The following is a 17496-nucleotide window of genomic DNA, read 5'->3' as shown; positions in this document are numbered from 1 at the left end:
ACTCCTGGACTTCAATCTTACTTCAATTACTCAATGAGTAAAGACCTGGAGACAGTCTAATTGGTCAATGCAGGCCCATGAAGTGAACAGTTGATTTGGATTAAATCATTAAGAAGCCCAGTGTGGAGTGAAAACTACAAACGATGGCAGCTCTTCAGGACCAGGACGTTTCTCCTTTGTATGTTATTACCTTCTGCTCTTTTAATTTATTCTGAAATAAAGCCATTTGTGTTTATTCCTGTTTAAATTTTGTGAAACCATTAAATCTCCTTTCAGTCATTCTTTCTTCACTGAGACCTGGAAACAAAGTACCTTTCAATTGGTCTATTCACCAGTATCTCTCAGCTCTGGAACAAGCCTTGGTACCCTTGGTTATCATTACTGGGCCTGTAATTTGTGATTGGTGGATAATTAGCTCACAAAAGAAGTTTGGATTTAGTCTAGACCCACTTCTTAAAACAGTTTGAAAGAAGCCTTTCCTTTGAATACTATATTTAACACTCAATATAATTTGGCAGCTCGTTCCACGTACTGTACCTACAACTCTGTGTACAGAAGGATGAGCCCACCCTGAATTAGGTCAAGGATGTTAGTCTCTGCTTCTGTATGTGCTATAGTGTCTCCCGGCTTTCATTTGTTCAATTTACAAATTAGTTGTAAATTGAACAAATTAAATTCACCTGATTGAATATGAATTAACCCGAATAAAAGGATGAATTCATTGTTCTCTACAAGGTTCCAAACATTTGCCATATTATAATGATACAAATCTTGAAAATAGACCTAATTAAAAGAGTAATTAGACTAAGTAATCCAGTTGCAATGGAAATCTTCAGGAGTTAAGACTGCAGTACGTTTCGTACTTCCTTCCCTTTTGAGCTTCCTTTTCCTGTTTTCAGTGCTTATTCTAAACTAGTGCTTTACATTAGCATGATCAGTCCATTTCATCCAGTCTGCCTAAGACAGGATACACCCTTGACGTGACACCACTCCATCGCCTGCATGATCAATCCCTTCTGTGGAAAACTGAAGTCCTTTTACTCTCATCATTTGGATGAATGCAATTAAAAATACATTAATTTAAGTAATCTCTTTAGATTATTAAGTAGACAAAATAAAAAAAAGATAAAGAGTATTTTTATTTTTACAAAACCACTCACACATTCAGCATGCTGTCATGTGATCTGTGTGAACTGGACATGTGGTTGAGCAAGTGTTTACTTTTCTTGAGCAGTTAATGGCTGACTGGAATGGGAAGGTTTCAGATCCAGGAGGAGGAGAGTGTGCTGCGTTGATCTGCCATGACGTGGCAGGGAGAGGTGGCTAAAGAAATGCCCTCTAGCCTGCTGGTTTGTTGATGAGCACCAGGGAATTCTGGCAGCAATCATTAACTGCATGCAGCAGGTTTGGCACTGTGCCCTCTGGATGAGGCGTTACTCAGTCTTCAGCATACACAACTCTGATAGCCCCCCAACAAGTGGAGAGAGGTTGCTAACACAGGGATGTCATGGCCAGCTTGCATCAGCATGTGCTGAAAACTTTAAACTTGCAGAGTACCGATTATCAGCAAGCTGGGCTTTGCGGTCGGCAGAGATCACTTTGGGTTTCTCCACAGCAGATAGTCCATGGAAATACATATAGGATGCATATGGGATGATTACACATACGATTGCACTCGCAGTTGATGACATGGTATCTTAACAGTCTTACCAAAGAGCAACTAAGGAATAGAAGGACTGGTGTTACGGAAACACTTATCAAGTTTCTCAAAAGCAAATGCAATCGTGTTATCATCTTTTGTGTATTCGTTTATACAAGCCAAGCTTGCCTGTGGCCACGTTTCAAGTGTCCACCCCAGCCATCTCCCACAACACATGGATGCAAGTTGAACTAATCCAAGTTGAACTATTCCTTTCCACTCCTCCATCGAGCTCATCCTAGAACTCCACCAAATATTGAGAGCAAAGTGACTGATGGGGCCATGATTTGGTGTGAGTTTGAGTTACAGTGTAGGAAGGTCTTCAGGAGTCCAGGCCAGGATCAAGCTACCAAAGTATGATTTATAACCGTGCCAACCTTTCACCTGAAATGACACAGCATCTCAAGACAACACGCACCAGAAAAAAAGAAAGCACAATAATACAGAAATTTAAGATAGGGCTCGAAAAATAAAGAAAATCTAACATATAAAAGCACATGTTAAAGACAGTTTTTCCGAGGGTTGACTGGTTAGCACATTCTAATATACGCTCATCTCATACCCATGAGCGACAGAAGAGAAGGCACATTTTCCAAAGATTCGCAGTCTAGTTTTGAGAATTGAAAGAAGCCTGGTATGTAGGTTGATATTGAGATACCGATATACAGTAGTCAGGAGATTCATTCAAAGCCCTAAAGTTGAGCTGCAGGATTCTAAAATTAAGGAGGTAGCATGGAGTTGTGGACAGTGGATAGGACGATTATGGGTTCAAATCTTGAGTGGATCAGTACTGTCAGACTGTTTTTTGAGATTGGTCCAGTGATTGCCAAGCTGTATCAATGGATCCCCAGGCTGTCATTATAAATGAGAATTTGTTCATAGATAACATACTGCCAATCGATAATTGGTAAAAGAAAGGAGTAAAAACATTCGGAAACTCAGGCTTTTAGATCTGAGCAGCTGATTTCTGAATGTAATAACTTAGAATGTCTCAATGTTCCAGCAAGCACTGCATTACAATGATCAAACCTACATTATACAAACGCCTACATTAATATCTCCGCATCAGACTCAGAATGGATATAAGCAATATCACGAAGCAGAATTTTTTTTTACATAAACAGTGATGAATATTTCCTGAGTTTCTCAGCTTTATTAGGAACTTGATTACAGTCAACAATAACAGTCACCACTGTAACAATGTAGGACTAAGAACAGTTAAAAGTGATTTTAAAAAATAGCAAGAGGACACACAGAACATTTTATATTAATACAGGGCAAGAAATTGATTCTGCATCCACCGTTGTCACTGACAAGGAACGTGAGATGAGTCAAAACACCATATTTACAGTTAATTCAGACATTACAACTACACAAAAGACTTCTATAATGTTTGTCCCTGTCAGAAAGATAATATCCAATTTTCCTTTATTTAAAATAAATTATCAATGGTAAAGATGTAAAATCCCATGGTGCAACCCACACTAAATTTTAGTTAAGTAAACCTGCACTCCTTTAACGTTGCTCTTAAAGGTTATTTTGTAATATTAATTATATCCACCTTACTGTTAAGCTTTGAAGGACAGTTCTAAAGGAGCTAAAATTGCAATGTTATACAGTCAGGATACACGTTAAACCACCCTGGCCGAGCCTGCTATGGAGAGGCTGGAAGTGCTCCTATAAGCACAGTGCTCTTCTGTGATGATATATGACAAAGTTACTACCTTACAGAATGGTGCTCGCACAGAGCACTTCATGTCTGGCAAGATGGATGTTCGTTGCGCTCCAGGCTACTAGTCTGTCTCATAGAAAATTTCCCAAAGTGCTCTAGGTTACCAATCTGTTCCATAGAAAATCTGATATAGTGCTCAGGGCTAACGGGGCTTCCAGTACAGCATCTGACATAGAGATCTAGGTTAACACGTCTTTGAGTAGAAATTCTGACACAACAATCTGGACTAACAGCACTTTCAGTAAAAAATCTGTCAGTCTTTTGGGCTATCAGTTTGTTCGACAGAAAGTCTAACATGGTGCTCTGGTCTTGCAGGGCTATCTGGAGGAAACATTATATATTTTCCCTTTCACTCACCACACTCCCATATCACACAGCTGTATTCGGTTAATAACAGGCAAGAATCATTTAGAAACACCCTTGTACCGTCAGATTACCACAAATAAAGCTGGGAGTCCACCAACAGATTGTAACTAAAATACATCTCTACAGAAAAATGAATGGGTACTACTGCACCTGCAACTAAACACAAACAAAATGTGAAATAAAGATAAACAAAAAAGTCTTTTTGCTACCGAGATAAAAAATGAAGGCCTGGGGACGTTTGTACATTGTTGTGTATTGTGTTAATGTTAAGATTTCCCCATTATAATTTTTTTTTATTTCATATGCACACTGAACACCGTAATACACCTTACTTTTTCCATCTAGAAATGTTTCTGTTACATCACTAGTTTGGACTGGTTAACTATCTAACAGAACTGAGTTTAGACAATACAAGAGCTCAATTTCACAATCACCTACCTATAAAGAGTTTATCAGGCAGCTATAAAGACAAATCGGCCTCCTGATGTTCCAAACATATTCAAAGCTGTGGTAGTTTCAGAATTAAAAACATTCTATATATATAAAAAAATAATAATTGAAATGTCCGATGTAAAATAAGTTTCACAGCCCTGTGTCCAGACCTCTAATGCAATCTACAGGTGTTAAACTCAGCTTACACAACACTACAATTAAAAGCGATAAAATGTATTTGTGATAAAATGTATTTCTGAAAAAAGAAATGCCAAAAAGTAGCAATCCTAGTTAAGGCTGTTTGTGTGAGACATAATTGCAGTGTTGCCTGAGAGCGGGAAACCCCAAATATGATCTTTCAATACTTCTGCTGCATAAGGCAGGCTCCACAGAGAGCTCACAAAGACTACTTGGAAATACCAGAATGCTGCAGACGAGGGAAAAGAATATGTGCCTGCTTACAGACATGTTTCCTAATATAAGTGTCCAGTAAGATTTCAGACTAATAATACGCTTCAAGCTAAAGCAGACTGTATTGCTATTTCCAGAATACAGACATTCTGTTATTTCTGTGGCATGACTCATAGTTATATCACATAGGAGGCTTCTCTTTTATTTACTGTATGCCCTGGAAATTAAGTCCAAAACAACAGAAACAATAAGGCATAGACAGCTTTGATAGAACTCCACAAAGAGCTATGTGGAGATTCAGAGAAATTACAAAAACGTAACAATATCCTGTTTCTCATCTGAAAAACATGCACCTTTGTTCTGTGAAAATGTAAATAATTCTGACTGCAGTGATATCAACACAGCTATCATGGCTGGACTAAAGTCGCATCTTTGAAGCTGGCCTTACCCAGCTGTCAGGACTGGACTGAAGTCATGCTTTTGAAAATGGTTTAACACAGCGCACAAGATGAGAGCTGAAGGACATGATTACTCGGTCACAACAATTGAGCTCTCTGAGAGGAAACATTAGGCAGTGTTATCCCCTCGAACCAATAAATGCACCACTCTTCACAGAAGCTCTTCTACGTTGGTCAGTCAGAAATGAATGAGACCTAAATGAAGTTCGAGCCCAACCAAATCTCATGTGCTACCTCCCACTGAATCCTGTTCCTAGATTACAGCCAGCTGTTCTTGAGTGTGTTCCAGGATTTACTAGTTTAGGAATCTCTGGAAAGATTTCTGAAAACTTCCAAAAGCACTTGCTGTGTACAGAGATGGAGCTACATTTAAACAGCCCGGGATGATATCTGATATTCTGGGTGCCCTTGAGGATATTTTGCATTCCAGTTCCTTCAGACACACTTTTCACTTGCCCAAGGAGGGACCTCTTGCATATGTTTCACATGTGGTGGGGAGAAGTGTGTAGATGTGAGGCAGGTCTAGCGATCGATTCCCCTTCCAGTTCTCCCATAGCACTTCCATTAAGGCTGGGGCCAGTTGCACAGAGCTGGCTGTACAGGACATCAGTAAAGATTAGGACCCTGGTGAGAATTAAGTATGAATGAGTGACAGAGGTATTTTACGTGTGACAGAGGTAATTCAGTCTGCGGCTACAGAGCCAGATTGCTGCATGAGGACAATAAAGGGATGGAAAAGGAACTAGGGGGACAGCAAGATGGGGAAATGCATGGATATTAAACCAACACAGTGCCAAAAGTAACGCATGGTGTGTATCTGGCTGCTAGAAAAGGTAAAGGCTGCTCCCCAGATTTGTTTTCCGTTCATGTGGATCAAAAGACAGGATTTGGCCATCACCGGGCGGCAGAAAAGCCGATCCAGATCAGCTCCCCTGCTGGGCTGTCCACCTGTGAACTCGAGGAGAGAGGGCTTCAGCTCACAGTGTCACGCAGGTCGTCGGCCCGTCGGCGGCGCTATTTGGCTGGGTTGGCGGGTTGAGAAGGCTCTTCGTTCCGGGGCTTCAGGCAGATTCTGCTGATAGAGAGGAGCTCCCGCAACTCTTTGTTCTCCATCTGAACAACACAGGTGGCAGAACAAGACAGAGAGAAACTGTCAAAGGCATAAAACAGCATCCCCAGCTGCTTCTAGATTCCAGATGTACAGCTGGAAAGCTCTCGTAGTTCAGGAACAATTCCATATATAGCAATGATTATAGAAATTTGTACTGCCCTCTTCATACAGGGGAATACCTCAGTACTTTACATATAGGAGGAGGTTGCAGTCATTCACCACTGAGGTGCATCTTCACATCAGTGACACGCTGCAGGATTTCAGCACCGGCAGCCCAGCAGGTGGAGGAGCTAGGAAGTGACTCACTAATGTAAATGAGGGGGAAATGCTGGTGGGCTAGATTGAGCAAGACTACACATGTTAGGGACCTAGCCAGGACACCAGGGTCTGCATCCCTAGTCATTCATATACTTGTATTTAATGACCACAGGTCAATGGGACCTCCGTTAAACAACTCATCCCAAAAGTTATTAGCTCCAGCAGTACAGAGTCCTCTCTTTACTGGTTTGCTATTTCTGAGGCAGAGAGAAGAGCACCACCTAAAGGTCCACCAGTGTCACTGCAAGGAGGTCTCCTATCCCAGCACACACCAGGCCCTAGCTTGCAAGATCTGAGGAGGTCAGTCCTCAAGGTGGCGCATGAAGCTGACATGTGAAAAGCACGAAACACCCAGCTGTCTGCTGCAGCTTCCACACCCCCGTCCCTCAAAATAACTGCTCTGCTTGTCCCCCGACGAGTCTGACCTCCAGCTGCGCCAGGCGCTCACGGACAGTGCAGTAGTGCTGCTCGTCGGCGCGAACGGCCCTCCGCATCACCTCACCCATCTCACAGATCCGCTCCACCTGCACCTGCACCTCCTGCCAGAAAGAGAGAGAGAGAGAGAGAGAGAGAGATGACTGGCACAGGTACCAGGCAAACACTCTGTGGAGCTGGTACAGAGAAACACAAACAGTAACAGACCAAGGAGCTGGGCCTGCTCCTCTGGCTTGTACAAACATGTACAATTTAGTTCGCAGGTGCAACAAAAACAGACAAAATTAAACCAGGTTTAATAAAGGGTCTTTAACAACAGTTGTCTCTGCATTATTGAGGAGAGATTATTAATGATAAACTGCTCTGTTGGTTTGGACTGAGTTGTAAATATAGTGCCTTTAGTTTACTATAATGAAAAAGCCAATTGAATTTGAACTAGTGGCCTGATTCTGATCCAGCCACCTTTCACAAACTGCAAAGTGTGGAGCTTTCCATTGCACCAGTGAAAAATTTCAGGAAAGCAGACATTCTGTTCGTGCAGCTCTTCTGGGATTTTGTAACTGGTGAGTGCTTCAAAGCTGTGATTCAGTCCTTAATAGGGGACTTGAAAGCAGGGTTTAAATTAAATTCTAAAAAACAGGAATACCTCTCTTCTCAAATCCCATACAAACGATGGCTGGAACACTGTCATAGAGAGCTTTAAGTATGCAAAACATGAAAATAATTTTATCTTTAACCTTCCTAATAACAACCTATTGAGAAACTAAGTTATCTGATGAGGTGGAAGGGGGTTTAGCGAATGACATGTTTGTGCATGGTGATCAATGTCCATCTCTCCCAATCTCTATCCTGATCCCTGTATCACCACAGGAGGTGCAGCAGAGGAGTAGGACTGGCAGCGGGTATGGACAGGGTGGCATACTTTGGCATGGTCCTGATGCAGGGAGAGCACAGGCTTGGTGTCCATCTTCTTCTTGGACATCATCAGGTGGAGCATCTGCTTCCTGTACTTCCCCATGATCAGCTCCAGGGCGTACTGGTGCTCCTCCAGAGACAGCCATAGCTCTGTAGGTAGAGAGAGAATTGTGCTTCATTCATCCTTCCATTCTAGCTGTATCAAACAAACACAGAAATGAACTTTTTATCAGTTTAGCAGATTTATTGCTAAACCCCATACATTCCTGAAACCTCCTTCACTGGGCCAATCTCCTCAACAGAGTCTCGACGATGCCTTTGTAGGCTCACCGCAGGTTCCCGGAACAGTGAAACACAAACCAGAAGGAAGCTAGTGGATACACTTGACTTTTCTTTACCCAGTGGGTTGTGGGAGTATGGAAGAAGCATACCTAGCCATGTTTTGAAGCCAATGCCCTACTTTATTTCAATACATGGCTGGATGTTATCCTAGAATCAATTAACTACTAACTACAAACAGATGAGTTGGGCTGTATGGCCTCTTCTCGTAAGTAACCATTTTCACGTTTCATGGATAGCTGAGGATGCCCTATTGGCCTATTACATCTCAACAGCACTTGGCTGGTTGCAACCCTATCAGCTGATACCATCCAGTTACAGTAGAATAATGTCATAGCCTAGACAGCAACACAACTTGCTTTCCATGGTGAAAACCTCTACTGGCTTAGCAACTCTCCATTCTCCAAGTTCAACTCTACCTATATGCTGTGCACCCATCTGTATGAGGTCATCCTAATGAACCTTCTGACTGATTCTGCTGCCACCACACCTAAACCTTTTTATCCTTTATTCACTGTACAGCTCATCCTTTTATCTATAGCGATATCTACTGTCAAGCATGGAGGTGACCATATTCAAAGGCAGTGGTCAAGCATGGAGGTGGCAGCATTATGTCATAGTTCTAAGCCTTGTCCACTCTGCTCAAGACTTAAAACTGGGACAAAAATTCACACACTCACAACAGGAACAAATTTCAGCCTTTTCTCTTTAGTTTTTGCAGACATTTACTGGAATTTATCTTACCCTTAGTTTTTGTTTTGAACATTCAAGTTATGCATAAATATTTTAAGTTTAAAGGGGAGATGCAATGCTATTTTTATATTTTGGGCTTAGAAAGAATCAGCATTGAAGTAAAATGCACACAGTAACTTGTAAAACCTCCACTTTGCATCACAAAATAGACTAAATTTGTGGATGTGCAGCACCATGCTATGTGGTATGTGCGGCACCATTTTCTGTGATTCAGAACAAGGCTACAAAACATGATGTGTGCAGACTTATTAGATTGTAAACAAGCAGGCTTATGAATACACCTCTTTTAATCCAATCAAAATATTGCTTTCGTTTTTCCAAAAAACACTACTTAATTGTTAACTCTGCATGCAGATCTCGTTGGAACATTTCTTCAGTGAAATATCTGCGGCACAACCTGAAGTTATTCACTTCTACATTACACTACATTAGTCATTACAGAGACTAGTGAGCAGGAAGGGCCACATCACATCGCGATTTTTTTTCTAGAACATCAATGAATTTAATTTGTTATCGAGATTTGATAACCAGTCTGAGAAATTGGGGCTGTAGCTCCCCTTTAAAAAAGCGTGTATCGTTTTTTGTAACTTCACAAAAGAGGACACCATAAGAAGAGTCTGAAGAGTGTTGTAAGACACCATAAAACAAGAGAGGAGAGAGGGCCAGCGGCTCGCACCTCTGTTTTCACGCTGCAGCTCCTTGATCTGGGTGTTCTCCTGGGTCAGCAGGATGTGGGGCTTGTACTTGGACAGTTCTTTCAGGTCCATGCAGTCCTCCTGGTACTGTGGAAAGAGAAAGAGCAAGCAAAATCAACAAAAACAATCAAACCAAGGACATGACAAACAAAAACCTCAAAAGCGCATTCCCATGATTGATTTAAATGTTCATCTTGATGCAGCACTTATGAAATCCTGCCCCAGCTCAAACTGCCTTGTGACTGGACCCCCAGGGGGAAGTCTCAGCTACTTCCTCACCCGTCGGCAGCTCTCACCTTGTCGGGCAGGGCATTGCCCACCTCCCTCATGCTCTGGACCCGCTGGCTGAGGGCGCTGGACTGCTCGATCAGGGACTCTGCGGCTATGTCGTGCTCCTTCAGCCGATCCAGCAGTGTGCGGGCATCGCTCAGCACCTTCTCCAGCGTGCAAGTCATGTTGGCCAGCCAGGCGGTCGAGCACTGTGGGGGCACAAGTACAGGGATGACAGTGCAGCCTTTGGGCTAGCCAATACACGTATTCACACCGCATATCTACCCACACACAAACACACAATATAACTAAGACACTGCTCACTCGTGGTTACAAATTTTATTAACTGGAATTGAGAAAAAACAACAGCAGCCTCTCCCCTTAACCTCCCTGCTTTAGTCACTGCCTTTCTTCAGACTATACGTTTTTCTCCAGTTTCTTCTTTCAGTGCAGACATCAGCACTGAACATGTGCAAGTACTATGTTCAATAGAGCAGATTAGTTATTCCTTAACACAGCATACCTGTAAAAATACAAGTGCATAACTTCCTGTATGTATGCGTGCTGGTTTTAGTACCATGTATGCACAGCCTAGACTCTGAAAAACACAATGATATAGGAACTATAGACTGAGGAAGGAAAGAAACAACAGAACCCAGCACATGAGCAAACAAGACATACTTTAGTGTGCTGATGAAGTCAGTGTGCCATTTATAACAGCATGAAATGTTCCACACAGACAGACAGGAAAATGGGGAACATATTCCCATGAACAATAGACATGTCTGGCAGAGGACATTTTAAAATTTCTATCAGGACACTGAAGTGACCAAAGAAATCAGGTCAGCTAAGAGCAGGTACAGGGCAAAAAAGCACTCCATTGTGCCAAGGAGTGAAGCACAGGCAGAACGGACAGGACAGGGCCTGGATGGGACGACAGCACAACAGCAGATGGAGAGACAAGGTCATTAACACGTGATGCAAAGGAAGATCCAGACACAAAGAAGCTTCAGCAATTACAGCCAAAGCCACAGACAGAGAAAGGTGCATGCTGTGAATAACAGAGGTGAGCAAACAAGAAGCTGCGACATTACCGTAGGAGTGAAAGGGGAAATGACACTACACCGGCTACCCAGAGCATGGGTTCCCACTCTTAGTCCTGTGGAGCTGAATGCCTGCTCCATTTTGATACCAGCTGAGCTCTCAGTTACATACAGTACTCAGCCACTTAATTAAGCTAATAACAGCACTAATTCCAGCTGCTGTCAGTTCCTAAATATGTGGTGGATTGCCTTTTAACCATTGCCTTTCGTGAGTAACTTAAGATCTCCATCTGTTCAGCAGACACCTTGCAAGGATCCCAATCAAGGAACGTGTAAGTTCGTGTACGTTAATCAAGAATTCAATTAGTCTAAGTAAAGAGCTCAGCTGGAATGAGATCTAGCCGGCGTGGTCCTCAGGACCAGTGATGCTCTCCCCGACAGGGGATCAGAGCCGGAGGATCAAGTTTTAAAACCCAAGAGACAAAAGATCTAGCAGGAGGGTGGGCTTTAGACAGCAGTAGACTGATGACGACAATGATGATGATGATGACGACGATACGTAGCTAAATATAACACATGACAAATACAAAACAGAGGGACACGGATGATTAACGAAATACATCTAAAAGGTTAACTATAACAAGAAGAAACACACAGCTAGAGAGAACACAGAACACGTACTCTTGTACAACGGGTTTAAAAAACGCTTAACTACCGGTTTGATTATTTCTTACTGCAGTTTCGCATTAATCAGACAACCACTTGTATTTTTCAAATCTTGCAAATTAACCGTTTTACACGCTCTCATCGTGAGATGACAGGGAAAAAAACCGTAACGGATTCTGTTTAATGGCAAAAACCTCAGCTAATATATGTGAAAATGGGATCTGTAAAAGTCGGTGCTTAATTTTATTGTGACTACTATAATTCAACTAGCCGCTAGATCTCAAAAGAGCGCTTTTCTTTTTCTACATTGCAGCAAACATATTGCGTTGATAATACCGTATTCTTTTTTTTAATATAGCCAAAAACACACATTAAAGAGGATAACACCACTTCACCTCAACCGTCCCGTAATGCCTTCCGCTCCTCTGTCTCCCCTTCTGAACACTTCCGATCCCTGCCACACCCCCATGGCCAAGCGCCGTCCGCTGGGTCTCAGTGCCGGCGGGGTTCGCGTACCAGCAGGATGAGCCTCAAGACGTTCAATAAAGATCGAACAGGGAGCGAAACTCAAGGTTTTAATTATTATTTATTAAAGATGCAGAATTAACATCTGAACTGTGGTAGACCGCTGTCAGACAGTAGATTTCCTGTGCTGGAGTGCTGGTTGTTGGTTCTATGTATAAAACAGTGTCCGTCCATCTCTGAGGACTCAGAGATAACCCCCTGAGTACTGGAAAACCCCAAGGCAATCGCTAGAGCACAGAGGACATGATGTGTCTAGAATAAAAACGTTTAGACGCATAACATCTTATTTTCTCCACAGCCTCAATCCTTAAGGTTTCATAGTATTAGTAGTATTTTGACAGTACCTAAACTTTCAAATTTTTTTGATTACCTAACAGTAATTTTGTCTTTAAAATCCTCTTTCAGAGTCGCCCGAAATCTCCTGCGAGAAACTGTGATGCCTACGAGGAGCTTGTCTCACAAAACTAAGGCTACATGGAAATCACAAGTTAACAATACTGGTGTGAATGTAAATGATAAATTAATTCGAAGAACATGTTTTTGCTTTTGTTCAGGAACGGTCTCTCCCATGTTGAAGGACACTCTTGTGTGCCTACCCTTGACCTCAGCCCCTGCCCCATTTACGCCTGTAAATACCTCAGTGAAAGCTGGTGATAAGCATTTGCTGGCTCTGTCATGTCAAGAGCTGTTATCAGGTCCTGTAATGTTTGCTAAGCCTGATTCACAGGGATCTTCTCAGCGTCCTGTCCCATAAGGGGCTGCAGGCCAACTTTGCTGCCACCATCTCTCCCCGATGCGGCTGGGGCCCCTATAGGCCCTGAGAGAAAATGTCCGCCATACAAATCCACTGACACAGTGCAGCCTGAGCCCAGCAGTCAGGGGATAATACATGACACCACCTGTGTTTAAATTTCCCTTTAAGATCTCCTTGACAACAAGAACATTGCGCAAAACATTTTGACACACTAGAAGCTATTAGCCTAGTAAATTAGAAAAGGAGTCTATCTTTTACACCAGAGGTATTTAATCTCATACTTAAGGCTCCATGCACATGAGTGGTATAGGGCCCACAAGGATCATCACACAGAGTTATACTGGACACATGCCAGGGTTGTAGCCCTGGTTTTTCTCTATATTTTCACCTGTCTGTCTGAGAAAACAACAAAGTCCTACATATAATTACCTACATAGATGTAGGTAATTTCCATTGCAATCACATCGGCTCATGGGCCAGTGCTCTCCCTGGTTTCTGTGGCATTAAGAAAGCATGTGACCCCCTCTGACCACAGATAGGACACCAGTTCTTCTAAAGGATTATCCCATCAATTGTGACTGGAATAATTAGAGTAAAGAACCCCAAAAGTGACATGAACCCACTGTCCATCAGCCAGGAGTGCAGGACTTACCCGCTACATCACCCAGCCCCATTATACATGTATAATCAGAGGTTAACTTTTACTGTTTGCACTGGGTCAGAGATCCAGGTACGTATGTCCAGATTGGAAATCACTCTGGCTACCCACCATGTAGAAACGGTCAGAATAACTCAATGATAAAATTCTAGATGTTATCATTAGCTTACAGACTGAATCTTTCAATTTGTGACACATCTATGGAAATGGCTTATACAAACCGCTTTAGGGCTGTTTTGGATAAATTGCGTGCAGAATTATTGTGCAGTGAATCACACATTGCTACCAGAGTGTCAGAATTTGTGAAGAGTTGCCTGAAGTGGTAATAATATGGACGTGAAGCATTCTTGGTTATGGGAAGATTTGCTTCCAGCCCCCAGGTAGTCAGAGGATGATGGGAGATCTGGGATGTATTTTATTACCACTTAATTATTGTGCATAACCTGCAGTAAAGAATAATTAATTGCCCTTTGTGTTTCCTGACATTGCTGACTCCGCTGGCTTTTTTTTTCCAGCCCTGAGAAAATTATGGTCCTGAGGGCAGGCTGGAAAGATTGTGCTGGCCCATTATCCCCACAGCCTAACGCTGGGGCTCTGGGCCTTGAAAGGTCTTCACTTCCAGTAAACACACTTCCAGGAGACACAAGCCAGGCAACAGGGAGGCTTGCTGCTTTAGACAGGGCCGGGGGGTAATTTTAAGAAGCCCTGCAGGCCTCCATGAAGCCACACTATCTCACTGATAAAGTGCTGAGTTGGATCTTCTGTAATGAGGGAAGAACCATCCTCCTTCCCTCCAGTGTATCAGAGTCCTAAAGCTTGTAATACAAACACAAACCAGACTAAATCTCTGGCCCATTCTAGATTAGTAACATTAAACAGCTCTGTAGGCGCTCCAGTTACAATAAACCTGTGGTAGCACGCTCTCTAATAAAAAACTGCTTTTGGGATCCTCTTCAGATAAGAATTCTTGCAAGACTTGCTTTTTTTTTTTCTTTTCATTTCCAAAGGTTAAATGCACAGCTTCTCCTGCATTTTAAAAAAAATAGGCACACGTTTTTGTGGCACAATCGAAGCATTAACCTGTAAAAATGTCCTGTAAAAAAGGGCTAATATTGCTAAAACCCTTGAGTTTTCGTTGCTGTTGTCTGAATTACACCAGGCCTGAAAACACAATCAGACACAAGCCAGGCAACAGAGTGAAAAGCCAAGGTTTTAGAAATAAGGGAAGCATTTGGAAATGTTCAATTTTGCGGCCCAGTTGCTAGCACCTTTGATGTATATTCATGAAATCGGGACTTTTTCCATTTTCTTTATAGACTGATGTTATGTTATTAGCAGCAGAGCTTAGCTTCTGTGTTAAATTTCAAGTGAAATAACTAGTTCTCCCATCCCTCATCAAACTTTGGTCCATCAAGCTCCATTGTCTCTATTTTCCTATAGTTGTAATCTAATGAAATCTTCACAAAAAAGAGAACGTAACGAAAACTCACCTGCAAGTATTCGAAAGGTGAGAAGAAACTGAAATACATAAAAAACATGTAAACATGGGGAGAACATGCAATTTCCCCACAGATAGGTGAACCAAACTGGAACTGAGTCCAGGACCTGGGATGCAGTAGTGATAACCACCATAAAACCCCAAATATTTATTTGATGTGTCATGTTACGAAAGTGTTTCTTATGCGCACAACTTACATATCTCTTCCTCTAATTTCTACCTTCCATCTTTGACACCTTTCAGCAGTTCAAGAATGTTAGGCGTTTACGACTGACAAGCCCCCCCCACCAGTCTTGCAAATTTGACATTTATTTTTTTTCTGGCACAAAAGATGAGTGACGACAGTGAGAGAGGGACACTGTGAGAAATTGTGCTCAAGGGACGAACTCAATTCCTGACCTGGACATCCTTAGCCACCAATCTCAAAATCCCAGCCTCCCACTTGCAAGGAATGTTCCAGAAAATCTCATTTGATACAGGGGCCCGAAAACGAGGTCCCATGACTGCTGACCTCAGAGCCCTGTCCAGCTGTGGAGCATTGGTCTCTAAGGAGAAGAATAAACCGATGAGCACGACCCCATCTTTGCCAATACTGTCATAACTTCACTTGGACTTTTATTATTTTTGCTTTATGCCGTTTTGATGGGGAATGGAATCTTGACCTTGTGGAAACAAAATCCCCTTTTCCACAGCCAGCAGTGACATAGTGACAGAAAGCCCACCCAGCCAGCGTGGGGCGGAGAGGTAGGGGGGTCAGGCAGCACGATTTATTGGAACGCTGTAAGGAGAAGGCTGTTGTCGCCTGGTTGCGAAACCCAGCGCCGTTATGTTTTATGAGGTGCTGGGCCCATCTCCTTAATCCAAAAATCATTTGTTCTAGGGGCTACAGGAAGAGCCTGTGATAGCGGCCACCATCAATCACAAGAGAGCAGATTATTTAGTGTTTATAAACATTCGCTGCTGCTGGGAATGTCTTAATGAGCCCACTGGACTGCTCTTCACTCCCACGCTGTGTAACTCCTTCTCTCCCGCTGAGCAGAGTGAAATCCCCGTTTTGGAATGGAGACAGTTCAAATACAGTCTTGCCTTCCACACTTAGGTAAGCTTTAATTGAAGTTCAATAAATGAAATTTTCTCATTTAAAAGCTGTGTATGTTCTTGTGGCACCAAAAGCAATGCATAAAAACCAAAATACATACTTATGTACTGTATTCAGGTAAAAATATATTCATTAAAAGTGCTATGGACCACAAAAGAGGAACTACTGGGTGCCTGAATTGAGGAAGTCTGCTTTATCACTGCTGGGAAAGGTGGATGTGCACAAAATAATGGAGCTCTGGAGAGAACACTGTGGCAGAGTATTTAAAAGAACAATCCTTCCTATGCTATATACAGTAACTGTTATATAGGAAGTGGAGAAAGATGATTTCTCCAGCCCTCATTCTGCGGAGCTCCAGCCTTTTGGGTTACATATGCATCTTCAATCCTTTATCTTGACGAATTAAGGCAATGATTGGTTCAATTAATTAAGTGGAAGCTCAGCTAGAATGAAAACTAAGGGATTCTGGACATTCTGGAAGCTGTGGATCAGTCACAGTCCCAGGAGGGAGGAGGAAGACTTCCTCAAAGTGAGCCATGTGTTCTTAGCAAGTTCCTGAAGTACATAACACCACTAAAAGTGTCCTCTTGACCAGGCGTAGTGCTGAATTCCAGTAAATCAAGGCTTGCTGTGACCCAGCAGGGTTCGCAGTGTTCCTGCCAGTCCTGGGATAGCCCTGTTCACTCCTCTGTTCCTGGGCCAAATGTGTTTCTGAAAGGTCCTCCCTTGTGCAACTCACGAGTAATGAATTATTGGAAATAAGAATTCAAGAGTCTAGGAGGGCATGACTTGTCCCTTCTCAAAATCCCGTCGCCAAATGTTAGTAAAAGAAAGGCAAAGCGATTAGATCTATTCAGATGCAGGGATCTGGTAGTAGTCCCGTTTCTCTACAGACAACAGGTGTGGGTTTAAATAATAATTACAGAGTTAATTAACAAATGTCTTATAGAGCATTGATTCTGATTTTAATGTAGGTTGCTTATTTGGTTTTATAAATTATACTGATTCGATATAAACACTATAAATACACCTATATCCAAATCAATTTCACTGCATTACCACTGTGGATAAGATTGATCACTTTCCAAAATAAACAAAATTTGTTACAACAACTATAATAAAAAGTGTATTTACAGGTGATAGCAGATATTTTGAGATCTTACCTACCCCCTGCACACATTCGAATGCCCGTGAAATATTAATTTAATTAGTATTAATTTTATTCACTTTATCAAACTAGTGCAGCTCCGTTTCAATACGATCAGAGGAATTTCTATTATGAATTCCTTTTAATGCAGTAGCTGATAAAGTAACCCGAT

The 17496-nt window shown here is 42.2% G+C and overlaps 1 protein-coding gene across 3 annotated transcripts; it reads right to left on the bottom strand.

Annotated features, from left to right (window-relative positions):
• Positions 1-2832: 2832 nt before the first annotated feature.
• On the bottom strand, positions 2833-14040 carry sike1 (suppressor of IKBKE 1). 3 transcript variants are annotated; one of them, XR_016091340.1, is made up of 7 exons: positions 12039-14040; positions 9961-10143; positions 9646-9751; positions 7885-8027; positions 6953-7066; positions 6047-6211; positions 2833-5722 (listed from the first exon to the last, which is right to left on the bottom strand). XR_016091340.1 is itself a non-coding variant. In XM_088921599.1 (7 exons), exons 2-6 carry the CDS (start codon positions 10117-10119, stop codon positions 6113-6115), a joined length of 621 nt encoding a protein of 206 aa, XP_088777725.1. In that variant the 5' UTR covers positions 10120-10143; positions 12039-14040; the 3' UTR covers positions 2833-5722; positions 6080-6112. The 3 variants fall into 3 exon arrangements, 2 of the variants coding, with proteins under 2 accessions (XP_088777725.1, XP_088777724.1); XM_088921599.1 differs by having other exon boundaries at positions 6080-6211; XM_088921598.1 differs by having other exon boundaries at positions 2833-6211.
• Positions 14041-17496: the final 3456 nt, after the last annotated feature.

The sequence above is a fragment of the Atractosteus spatula genome, chromosome 7 (genome assembly GCF_055471065.1).
Source record: "Atractosteus spatula isolate fAtrSpa1 chromosome 7, fAtrSpa1.hap1, whole genome shotgun sequence".
Classification (NCBI taxonomy): Eukaryota; Metazoa; Chordata; class Actinopteri; order Semionotiformes; family Lepisosteidae; genus Atractosteus; species Atractosteus spatula.
This window is presented reverse-complemented; position numbering and strand designations above follow the sequence as displayed.